Source organism: Mastomys coucha, unplaced genomic scaffold, assembly GCF_008632895.1.
Source record: "Mastomys coucha isolate ucsf_1 unplaced genomic scaffold, UCSF_Mcou_1 pScaffold18, whole genome shotgun sequence".
Classification (NCBI taxonomy): Eukaryota; Metazoa; Chordata; class Mammalia; order Rodentia; family Muridae; genus Mastomys; species Mastomys coucha.
The window spans coordinates 114,858,846-114,870,048 of record NW_022196900.1 but is presented as its reverse complement, the minus strand read 5'-3'; the positions used below and the strand labels follow the sequence as shown (position 1 = coordinate 114,870,048).

Here is an 11,203-nt window from a genome sequence, read left to right as displayed (position 1 = left end):
TAGCCCTGGCTGTCCTGGAACTCACTCTGTAGACCAGGCTAGCCTCGAACTCAGAAATTCACCTGCCTATGCCTCCCAAATGCTGGGATTAAAAGCATGTGCCACCATTCCCCGGCTCACTATTAATTCTTACAACCTGAGTATGATCCCTGAAACCCACACAATGGAAGGAGAGAAACTGACCCTCTGCAAGCTGTCTTCTGGTCTTCACATGTGTACTGTGGCACACATGTGAGCACAGACACACACACACACACACACACACACACACACACACACACACGGAGAAGATGAGTTCTAGGTTTTCCTTTCTTCTTCAGTGACCAGAAGATAAAAATGTGGAAAATGAAGATTTATTGTTCTCTTACCTGGATGCATAAGGCACATAGAAATCAGCCAGCATGAAAAGGAAAAAGACAATGAAGATTTGGCTGGGACTAGGGTGAGGATAGAGTCACAGCTGGGAGAAGAACAGTGCTGGAGGCAGGGGAGAGATGGGAACGTTATCTTGGCTCTGACTCAGGCTCCATGGACAATTTGATTGTAAATCATGAAGTCATCAAGATTTCAGGACTTCAGAGCTACAGCCTAGCTCTATCAGAAGATAGAGGTCTGTGATGCAGGAAAACAAGTCTGTTATTCACAGCTGTAAGCCACAATAGACAGGTAAGAGATGTGAGTTATGGCTGTCTAGGACTATGAGGTCATCCTTCTGTAACCTGCTGCCTCCCCTCAGTAACTCTGTACTCTAGGAAGGTTGGCCTGTGTCTGGATACTGTGATTCCCCTGACTCTGTACCCTAGGAAGAAGGCATTAAATACACAGATAGCCCCTGTCTTAGGGTTCTACTGCTGTGAACAGACACCATGACCAAGGCAAGTGTTATAAAGGACAATATTTTAATTGGGCTGGCTTACAGGTTCAGAGGTTCAATCCATTATCATCAAGGTGGGAGCAGGGCAGCATCTAGGCAGGCATGGTGCAGAAGGAGCTGAGAGTTCTACATCTTCATCTGAAGGCTGCTAGTGGAAGACTGATTTCCAGGCAGCTGGGGTGAGGATCTTAAGCCCATGCCCACAATGACACACCTACTCCAACAGGGCCACACCTCCTAACTCCCAGGGCCAGCCAGCCTCCAATCCTGGGGAAAACAAGGACAGATTACAGCCAGGATGAAGGAATAGGAGACCCTCCCACTACATTAAATACAGAGCTGGCCCCTCCCACAGTCCATGTCCTGACTTTACCTGAGAGACAGGCCCACCCACGAAGTGCCCACCAATGCAAATGTGATAATTTTTTTCTTTAAGTTGTTTTTTTGTTTGTTTGTTTGTTTTTTGGGTTTTTTGTTTGTTTGTTTGTTTGTTTGTTTTGGTTCTTTAAATTTTTAAGTTCAGGGCTGATAGACAGCTCAGTGGATTAAGAGAACCTAGGTTCTGCTGCAGGGAACCCCATTGAAGGTACAAGCCTTTAGCCTCTGTGGTTGGCCAACTGAGAACATGGAGCATCCTGCAGCTCTGTGTTTTCTGGCAGGCAGAGGACTTGGCTGTTGGAGGACACTGAGTGCCACACATGCTTAGAGTCATCAGACAGGCATGGGACAGGTGGGCCAAGGTCATAAGTAATCTTGGCAGCCAGCCAGCTAGGGATGAGAGGAGCCTCTCAGTGTACAGCATCTGAGATCTGCAAGCATGAACCTGTGAGTGCTGCTCTCTCTCCTCAGCAGGTCTTCTGCTTCTGCGTGAATGGGAGCAAGGAGGACCCCCTACTCTGGGGCTAGGGGGGGGTCAGCACCACTGCCTGGTGGTTTGCTACCCTCAGATAAGAGGGGCTGGTGCACGCACATCTGAAAAAAAACACAAATATTTAAGTGGGCGCAGAGTATTCGGGTGTTTCTGTGGCACCTTGCTACTTCCTAGGGAGTTGGCTTTGCTGTTCTGAGTGGTTGGGAGGTCAGGTTCCCGAGAAACCCAGAATAGCCTCCAGCTGCCTGGAGGCAACCTGCCAGCCTCACAGTGCTGGCTTGCCCAGGTTCACCTGCCTGGCCACAGGTTGCGCCTACATTTCTGCTCTAAGCTGGGGACCTTCAGTCCCATCTGTGCATGGTAGCCGGGATCCTTAAGGCACTCACTCAGTCTTTCTACCTTTATAGAGTGTTTGCCAAGTCTTGACAGTGGGATTGGCACTGAGTCTGTATGTGGGTCCAGCCAGATTAAAACAAATGGGAAACAAGCCGGTTGGGCTGGGCCTCTTGCAAGAAGTTTCCCAAATAAGTGATCACAGCCTTTAATGAGGTTCCCTGCAGCAGAACTTAGGTGCTTTTAATTTACCAAGCCATATCCCTAGCCCTGAACTTAAAAAATTATCACATTTTTATTTGTTTATTATTTGTGTGTGTGTGTGTGTGTGTGTGTGTGTGTGTGTGTGTATGTTCACATAATGTGGGGATGTAGAGATAGGATTATGAAATAGGAACAACAGCCAGATCTACCATTGGCTGGCCCTTCTCTGCTCCTCTGTCACACCCTTAGCACTCATCTTCAGGGTGAGCGAATGTCCAAGCTGAGAAGGTTCAGGAGGTGCCCCTGTAGGGAATTACTAAGCCTATCCTGAAATAGGACTGGCAGGATTTCCTACCCCTACAAGGATTTTGGAGTCTGTATGCTGGAAACCCTAGGTAGTTGAGCCTAGTTAAGAAAGACCTGGCTAGCCTCGTGGCCCAGGATGTTCTGCTCTGTCACTTCATTTTCTTTTTGGTCATCTAAGGCACATTGTAAGGTGGCTTCAGCAACTGATGGAACCCCTGGTGGACTGGCTAGATGAGTTGGGGAGGGGATGCAGGCAGGGCCTGCAGGCAGAGAATGCACCCAAGGTGTGAGGGCCATTTGGAAGCCTAAGGAGGAGCTTTGAAAGCCTAGGGAAGAAGACTTACACTGACAACACTTCCCTCCTCTGGGTCTGGGGTAAAGCACCCCTTGCTGAAGGCTTTCATAGGGACCTGTTGCTACAAGAGTGTGAAAGGATGGTGGAATGCTTTGGTCCTAGGATTTGTTACATAGATTTTTTTTTAAAGAATTTTTTTTTTTTTTTTTTTTTTTTTTGTCTTTTCGAGATATGGTTTCTCTGTGTAGCCTTGGCTGTCCTGGAACCCACTCTGTAGACCAGGCTGGCCTCGAACTCAGAAATCCGCTTGCCTCTGCCTCCCAAGTGCTGGGATTAAAGGCATGTGCCACCACTGCCTGGCTGTTTATTTATTTTAAAGATTGGTTTATTATATGTAAATACACTGTAGCAGTCTTCAGACACACCAGAAGAGGGCATCCGATCTCATTATAGATGTTTGTGAGCCACCATGTTGTTGCTGGGATTTGAACTCTGAACCTCCAGAAGAGCAGTCAGTGCTCTTAACTGCTGAGCCACCTCTCCAAACTCAGTTACATACATTTTTTTTAATTTTTATTTTTTTTAGTCCCTAATGCTACCTCATAAGGCTTGCCTGTGTCCTGGCTCTCCTGTGCCTGCCTGACAGCCTTCATCTGGCCCTCATGACTGCACCACCCTCCACTTGAGGTATTCTTGTCTGTCAGGATTATACTCACTGTGAAGCTCACCACACACCTGGTTGTTCTTAAACATCTTCTCTCCACTAGGGTCTCCTTTTTAACTGTATGCCCTGAAGGGTAGCCAAGTAGATGATAGGTTACTTCCTACCCTCTCCTGGACAGGAGGGCAACAGGGAGCCCCTGGAGAAGCGGGGTGTCCCTATAAACTGAGTGCTTGGCAGCTGAGTAGAATAAGGGATTCAGGGGTGTCTTTGAGATGTTCGATAAGGAGAGCAAGGGTAAGATGAAGACTGAGGACTGAGGAGTGGGGGCAGCTAATGAGCTTGCTGGGCATTGACTTTACCAAGAGCAAATTGGCCTATGTGGGATATGGACAGAGCTGGCAGGGTGTGGGGTGTGGGTGCAGTCTGGGGCTGTGGTCACCTGCGCATATGAGTGGAGAGATACAGCTAGAGGAGAAAGGGTAGACCTGGGAGCTAGAACTAACTTGATTCCTGGACCAGTAAAACTCTTTACAGATAAAGGGTTCTTTAACTGTGATGGATTCCTGGGGATTTACTATGAGAAAGCCCAGGACCAGGAAGGCAAACTGAGGGCAGCTTTGACAAGGGTAGCAAGGGACTGGATAGACTGAAACATGTTCAAGGAGGACTGTGGGCCTGGAGGTTGGTGGCGCCTGAGTAAATGGGGAGTTCATAAAGATCCCAGAAGATGGTGGCAGAGCACGAGGCCTTGGCAAGTGTGTGCTTGTGAATGTGTGTGTGACCTTCCGTAAAATGGAGGCTCACCATGGAGACTGACTGGGACAGGGACTGACTATGAAGATGAGCCTGGGAATTAAAACCTTTGTGTGGGCCAGGAAAGGCTGCTAACCTGCCCTTGTACCCCCAGAATTTGTAGCCAGATGATGGGAAAGTCCTTCAAATTGGCCCAGGCAATAGCTGCTGTGGCTGTAGGGAGCCTGCCCAGGGAGTCTGCTGTCCATTACCATTCTCCCCGCCACTAGGTCTATATCAAGTAAATGTTTCAGCCAGACTGCTGATTTTCTCTGTTCCAACCTGGAGGGAAGAGGTGGGCCTGGATAAGGGAATGTGGGCACACTCAGAAATTGAGATCATTTCTCTCTGACCCCTGGCCCTTCCCACTGTCCAGATACAGGCCCTAAACACCAGCAGGAAAAGCAGATGGACCCTCACCCCAACTAACCCTGTCCATTTACACTGGGGTGGCTACCTAAGGACTGCTGGACACCCTTGGGGGGGCACTAGAGCCTTTTCCATGGGCTGAGACCATGTTTACATAAACTTTATTTTCCCCTCAAAGGGCTGACATGCCAGTGGGCTTGGGCTCCCAAGATCCAGGCTCCTCTGGGCTGAAGGTCTGTTGGGCCCCAGATGGGTGGGAGGGGTGAAGAAGAGGGGCCAATACGGGGGCAGGCTGGCTGGCCGGGCATTGCATAGCAATGAGGCCGAGTCTGCAGCAATGTGCTGGATGGCTGGCCTTCCCAGGGGAAGGATGACACAGGTGGGGTTCCTTGGTCCTAACTGCCAGGAATCCAGGCTATGGTTTAATGGCTCCAGAAGAAAGAACTCCCACCCTTTCAAATAGGCACGATTAGGGCCACTGGGTGTTGTGGTCTGGCTCCAAGGCCTCAGGCACAGAGTTGGTTTTCTCAGACGGAGCTGCTGCTTCCTCTCTGGCTTTTACCATCTTCACAGCTTCATCATAGGAAGGTGGCAGCTCAGAAGCATATAGGCTGTAGGTGGGGGGGACCATGGAGTCAGGGTCTGGCTCTCCAAAGTACAGGGGCAACCGCATGCCCAGTGGGTACTGCACGGAACTGTAGGCTGCAGGGAACAAGAGTGGGTTTATCAAGATGGCTTGGCATTAGCCCCACGGAGTCCTCTGCCTCCCATGCTGGCTAGTGGGTTCCAGACACTCACAGGTCACAGTGCTGTGAGCCGGGCTGTCGCTGTCCATGGGGATGACTGTCCCGTCATAGGGCTGCCATGCTGCTGGTGTTTGTGTCTGGGTGTGCGGCTGCTTCCTGAGGCAGCAGAATCGTACACAACTGGCTGTGACCCCGCACAGAAGCATCAGGAGGATAGCAAGCAGGATAAGCCTGGCAAGGAAGAGCAAGGATCTACCACTGGCCTGGCCTTCTGTTGCTGGGCACCTGCACCCAGGGGGCCAGTCATGCCTAACCACCCAAAACAAGATAACCGGCAGGTGAAAACAAAGTAAGAGAAGTCTTTCCATGCAAGACACTTCCTCAGCTGGATTCAGACCCGAGGAGCAGCCTGCACTGGTCTCTTCCAGCTGGGGCCAGTCCTGGCTTGGCTTTCCAGTGCTGGCCAGTGGTGGCCTTGGGTTCACTCCCAGGACACACTGTCCCCAGGCAACTGCACAGTCCTTGTGCTTTCTGCTGAGGATAATTGGCCCTGGTTTCCAAGGCTGCCTAGGGCTCAACTGCTCTTCAGACAGCATTGAGGGAGTTGGGGGCAGTAGATGCAGCAGGTGAGGCAGAAGGGGTTCCTTCAGAGGAACTGTCGGATCAGAGGCTTGGCACCTCGGTTTCCACTTACCCCACATGCCATAGGCTGCTCCAGCGGGCCTGGGGCGGGCACCTGTGGGGACAGAGGCACCTGGAGCGGGTAGGGAATCTGCTAGCTCACTCCACCGCTCCAGCCTTTCCCACCACAGTCCAAGCTCTGCCTTTCCTCTTGGTCCCCAGCTACTTACTGATCCGAGGGGTCACAGTTGCCGTCCGCGGAACCCAGCGTCACCTGTAGGGACAAGGGTGAGCCAGAGCGGGCGGGACCGAACTCGGGGGCCGCCCCTCTTGCCTTAAATCAGCTACGAGTGCGGCCCAACCCACCTGCGACAGAGGCAGGAGAGGCAGCAGCAGCAGGATCCCCTGTGTGGCTGACAGCCCCGGGGCCATGTTTCGTAGACCACGGGAACTCAGTCCAACACCCGCTCAGATTTATGAGGCCACGCCCCTGGGCCTTGTCAGCTGAAGGTTCAGGGTCACGCCCACCTTGGTATGCTTCCCTCCTTGCTCCCTGCTCTCCGTTTTTGTTGTTCTGTTTGTTTTTTCCAATAGAAGTTTGAGAGAGCACTTACACACACACACACACACACACATACACCTTTCTCTCCTTGATATCAAGGATCAAGAATTTTTGGTGGGAGCCTTAGGAGGATCAGTAATCTCTCTGGGCAGGGGACATGGGTCTGTCTGTCTTGTAACCAACTCACCCAGCCACCAGTAATCCCCTGTTTTCCCCATCCCCACCCACAAACCAGGTCTCCTGAAACTTGCAGTCAGGGCTGCACTGGGTTGTGGCCTCTCAGGATAAGGAGAATCCACCCTCACACTCCACAACTGGAAAGGTAAAAAGGGGTGGGGATTTACACCATTAATATGCTGGGCCTTCCAAACCACCATTCAAGGACATTTGCTATGGATCCTCCCTGTGGATACCTCTGGGGAATGGCCCATTTGGTCTGGAGCCAGCACCTGGCTCTGGGCTACTGAACCAGATCACTTTCCAAAAACATTTGGCTTTAAAGGTCGCATTCATTGGGAACCACCACTTCTCCCTCAACCTGGAATGCCTGCTGCTTCTCGGAGGGTCTTCTTAACCATCCTCCCTCTAGGCTAAGAGTTGGGCCAGCTGCTCTGCCCTCTGCTACTAGGGGACTATTAGAACACTAGTGATCAAACTGCAGGAGGTGGTCAGCACAACCAGGCTGGCTATGGGAGGATAGGAGGTACACCAGCCCTCTCTCCTGCCTTCATTTCTTGTGCACATACCTGCATGTATCTTGGGTTTCTCCCTCAGTGGGTAGGAGTTCTACAGCTGTCCTATGTACTTGGGACCTGGGCCTTACCTCTCAAAGGCCCTTTCTGCCAGGACAATGAGCTTAGTTCCTATGTTGTTTCTGTCCTTTGCTCTGTCTTGGCTGTGCTTGGTACTGTAGGGCCAGTAATAGGAAGAGTAGATGTCAAAAGTACAAGTGTGAGGCTGGCGCCAGAGCCTGGAGTCCAGAAAAGAAAAGGCTCTGCTCTTGCAGAGGACCTGGGTCAGTATAACCAGGTCTGGGATCAGAAGGAAGTAGCCTGCCTAGGGTAGTGCTTTCTCTAGAGCATGACCTCATGAATCCCAGACTGGTCTATTGTTCCTGCCTTGTCCATTCCTCTGGCCTGGAGTCATGTCAAGGGTTTGAGGTCATAAGTGGTCAGCTACCGTCAGGGAAGCCAAAGGGCCTGGGCCAGCTACCTCCAAGGTCAATGAGCAGGACTCCCACAAAATTCTGCTTTTAAGATCGATGTGGCTGGCTCAGTTAGGGGCTATGCCAGGCTTCAAGGCATCAGGGGCACTAAGGGCTTTCGTGGGAACAGTGTTCAGCAGAGCATCCAGATAGATGTTATCACCCCCACTGCCCTGCCGGGCCTAGGAAGGCTGGGAAGGCTCTCTCGTAGCTTGTCCCCATTGGGTTGCAAAGTCGGCATGCTGCACAGGTAGGCAGGTAGGAAGGCAGGAAGGCTGGATGTGCTCCGAGAGAAAGCTTTTGGCAAGCTGTTACTTCAGAGGGAAGAGCTGGTGCAGTGTTGGAATGGAGGTGTAGAAAGCAAAATCCATCCCTTTCAGGGAAATATGAGCTCAGACTCACAGGCTGGGCTCTGATTCACACCGGGCTCACCCCTTGCTTGGGACCATCTGGGTTCCTGGGACTTGGGAGGAGTTGAGAGGCTTAAGGACCTTCTCTGGACTTTGGAACCTCTTGGCCCCTTCTTATTCCTCTCTGTACCTTTCCAGGTCTGAACCAGGCTCAACCCTGGCTCTGCACCCTACCCCCCAGCATCTTGCTGTTATCCTCAACAATAGTGGGTCTGGAGGGGTCTTCCAGGGTTTGGGGCAGGGTGAACTCCCTCTAGTTATTTGGCAAGACCTCACCCTTCAGGAGGTTCTTACTAGCAAGAACACTGTTTTATGGGTTGGGTTATGTGAGGGGGTATGGGTCAGACTTCCCTTAGGCTCTCCATCCACCTCATTCTGTGCTTAGGCCCCACACTGCAGACCCATGTGTTGGTTCTCAGAGTTTATTGATAGGCCTATGTTGAGATCTCCTGGAATCTCTGAAGCCTGGGGAGGTGCTGATGGGTCTGGGATCTGGGGGTGGGGATGGTGCATCTAGAAGCAAGCTGTGTGTGTGTGTGTGTGTGTGGTGAGTTGGATAGATTAGTATTTCTTGGTATGTGTGTATGGGGGGCAGTCTTAGACTGCTCACAGGGCAGAAGGGATAAGCTATGTCTGTATAGCTGGAAGCTCTGGCTCTGGGACTGACCACTTGAACCTGCCCAGCAGGGGATGGCCAGGTCCCAGACCTAGGGGAATGGGTTGGCTTGGCCCACAGTCTGGGAAGGGGTTCAAGAGTAGATAGGAGAGTCCAGGAGGCTCTGTGGTTTCCTGTGTCCTCAGAGCCCAGTGACCACGTGGGCTACAAAGATGACTTTGTAGGTTTCCTTTACGTCACCCCGGAGCTGCAGCAGGGTTGACACCATGAGTGGGTGGTCTGGCTGGAAGAAGAAGAATCTTAGACTTTCCAGGCAATTCTGCTCTTCCCAATGCCATGCCCACTTCAGCTCACAGGTCTGTCATAGCTACCCCTCCCTGACCAGCCTGGGGTCCCAACACCTACATCAAAGTCAGCAGGTGGTACCCAGGAGATGTTGATGGTCTTGGTCTGGCCTCGCTCCACAGAACCCCTGGAGGGCTCGATGGAGAAGCCCTTGTGCTGAAGCCATGATACACCATCCAGGCTGAACTCCACAGTCTGTGAGGCATTGATACCCCTGGACGTTAGAGGGTCAGGGACTCCCAGGAGGTAGTAGGATTAAAGGGGTGAGAGGGCCTGGCTTTACCTACCCCTCAACTCTGACCAGGGGTGGGGGGAGTTGCCACCCCACATCTGTTGCAAAAATCCTATACAAGGCCAGTGAGGTACAAGGCCAGGGGAGGTCAGGGAGTCCCTTGCCAGGGAGGCTGGGGAGGCTTCTGGGGTTTAACTTGAGCTAGAGTTGTGATCACCTTCCTTGGCGATGGCTGTGTGGTCCGGATACAACCCACTTGCAGCTCTCGGGTGGCAGGTGAGGTCGTTGTGTCTGTGTCAAACTGGACATAGTTCAAGGTCACCAGGATGGGCTTTATCTCCTCGGCTTCTGAAGAGGGAGAATCTAGCTGAAAAGTGTCTAGAGGAAGGGTATGGCCTGGGAGTGAGAGGAATTGTCCTGGGTGGCACAATGGAGATGGAGGGTGAACCCAGAGAGCTGGCACCCTCCAGAGCAATCCTCTTGGCTCTGGGATTGATGGTCCGGAATTCTATCTGCCCTTCTCCACTGGGTCTCATTATGCCCACTAGCTGGCTTGGAGTGTTGGAGGGCCTTGTCATTGATCCCTAAGGTAATTTACCCCTGCCTCCCCTTTCTCCAGGCCAGAAATCACACAGTGGGTGCTCACCTTCTTTATGCTCTGGGTCAAAAGCAGTGATTACTGCTAAGGACTCCACAGGCACATCCAGTGGGTCTCCTCCCTCCACAAACATCATGTGCTCTCGGGCAGCACCCTTCAAGAGGATCTCGTGGGAGACTTTCTGGGGGACAAGAAGTATAGCAGCCTGCCCTAAAGCTTAACAATTAAGAACTGAGGCTGGTTCAGGTGTCTGTGGGGCCTGCAGAACCAGGGATGCTGATCTCTAACTGGAAGCCCCCAACATAAAGGGCCAGATAATAAAAGCTGCCAAGAAAGGGCAGATAAGAGACCCGTATGGATCCCTCCCAGGGTGGGGTGGGATCTCTGGGGGCCCAGATCTGAGTTCCACCTTTTCAAAGAGCACTACTTGGAGCAGGTCAGAAAAGTAGAGGCTCTCGTGGTCTGGACTGAAGGTGACAGTAAACTCTTGAGCCTTCCCAGAGAACATGAGACCCTCAACTGGGACAATACTGAACACGCTCTGGCCGTTATAGTTCTGTGTGCCTGTGGGCAGGACAGGGGTTACGGTCAACACGACCATCCTCCTCCCCTGAGCTCAGACCCCACTATTTCCCCCTTTTCCCAGCCTCTCCATGATCTGTCTTGCCCCATTCCACCCCAAACACCACCCTCATTTCCTAGCACTTATCTCCTCATGGAACTGTACCCCTGTGGTTCCTGGCAGTGTGTTAATTAGCTCACCAACTATTTCTGTCCTCTGCTCTTGGGAGGTAAGGAACTTTGGCAGCTGCTGGCAGGTCTCAGCCTTCTTTTTGGAGAGACTCTCCAGACTCATGAAGAACTTAATGGGAAGCGAGGATTCATTCTGTAGCTGCAAGAGCAAGATGTCACCTGACTAGCATACTGTGGGCTGCCCTAGTGCCGGTGACAAGACTACCAGCTGTTGGATCACTGATCAGGACCAGGTGGCATTGCCAACAGTAACCACAATAGCAGTGTTTGGGACTCTTGGTATTCAGTCACTCCCCTCACCCTGGCCTTTTCTTTTCTTCTTCTTCTTCTTCTTTTTTTGTTTGTTTTTGAGACAGGGTTTCTCTGTGTAGCCCCAGCTGTCCTGGAACTCACTCTGTAGACCAGGCT

General features: G+C 51.8%; 3 protein-coding genes across 11 annotated transcripts in view; 1 reads left to right on the top strand and 2 right to left on the bottom strand.

The window, feature by feature from the left end:
* The window catches only part of Calml6 (calmodulin like 6), a 22,365-nt gene extending 18,168 nt beyond the window's left edge, over nucleotides 1-4,197 (top strand). Inside the window, 3 exon segments of the mRNA XM_031377048.1 lie at nucleotides 3,726-3,861; nucleotides 3,863-3,950; nucleotides 4,082-4,197. Of these exon segments, the coding sequence (XP_031232908.1) occupies nucleotides 3,726-3,861; nucleotides 3,863-3,950; nucleotides 4,082-4,197 (340 nt within the window).
* Tmem52 (transmembrane protein 52) lies at nucleotides 1,824-8,536 on the bottom strand. 4 transcript variants are annotated; one of them, XM_031379749.1, is made up of 6 exons: nucleotides 6,442-8,536; nucleotides 6,306-6,349; nucleotides 6,149-6,208; nucleotides 5,507-5,685; nucleotides 5,160-5,410; nucleotides 1,824-1,846 (listed from the first exon to the last, which is right to left on the bottom strand). In XM_031379749.1, the coding sequence occupies exons 1-5, from the start codon at nucleotides 6,505-6,507 to the stop codon at nucleotides 5,178-5,180; spliced, it is 582 nt and encodes a 193-aa protein (XP_031235609.1). In that variant the 5' UTR covers nucleotides 6,508-8,536; the 3' UTR covers nucleotides 1,824-1,846; nucleotides 5,160-5,177. The 4 variants fall into 4 exon arrangements, with proteins under 4 accessions (XP_031235609.1, XP_031235608.1, XP_031235610.1 ...); XM_031379748.1 differs by lacking the exon at nucleotides 1,824-1,846 and having other exon boundaries at nucleotides 4,853-5,410; XM_031379750.1 differs by lacking the exon at nucleotides 1,824-1,846 and having other exon boundaries at nucleotides 4,853-5,410; nucleotides 6,149-6,190.
* Nucleotides 8,537-8,659: 123 nt separating this feature from the next.
* Cfap74 (cilia and flagella associated protein 74) overlaps nucleotides 8,660-11,203 on the bottom strand; it is a 65,894-nt gene continuing 63,350 nt past the window's right edge. For 4 of the 6 annotated variants that reach the window (XM_031379744.1, XM_031379742.1, XM_031379747.1 and 1 more), the window contains 6 exons: nucleotides 10,805-10,934; nucleotides 10,452-10,606; nucleotides 10,091-10,223; nucleotides 9,662-9,792; nucleotides 9,273-9,407; nucleotides 8,660-9,150 (listed from right to left, as the gene is read on the bottom strand). In XM_031379744.1, the coding sequence (XP_031235604.1) occupies nucleotides 9,049-9,150; nucleotides 9,273-9,407; nucleotides 9,662-9,792; nucleotides 10,091-10,223; nucleotides 10,452-10,606; nucleotides 10,805-10,934 (786 nt within the window). In that variant the 3' untranslated portion in view covers nucleotides 8,660-9,048. The remainder of the gene's footprint in view (nucleotides 9,151-9,272; nucleotides 9,408-9,661; nucleotides 9,793-10,090; nucleotides 10,224-10,451; nucleotides 10,607-10,804; nucleotides 10,935-11,203) is intronic. The other 2 variants (XM_031379743.1, XM_031379746.1) reach the window with 2 other exon arrangements.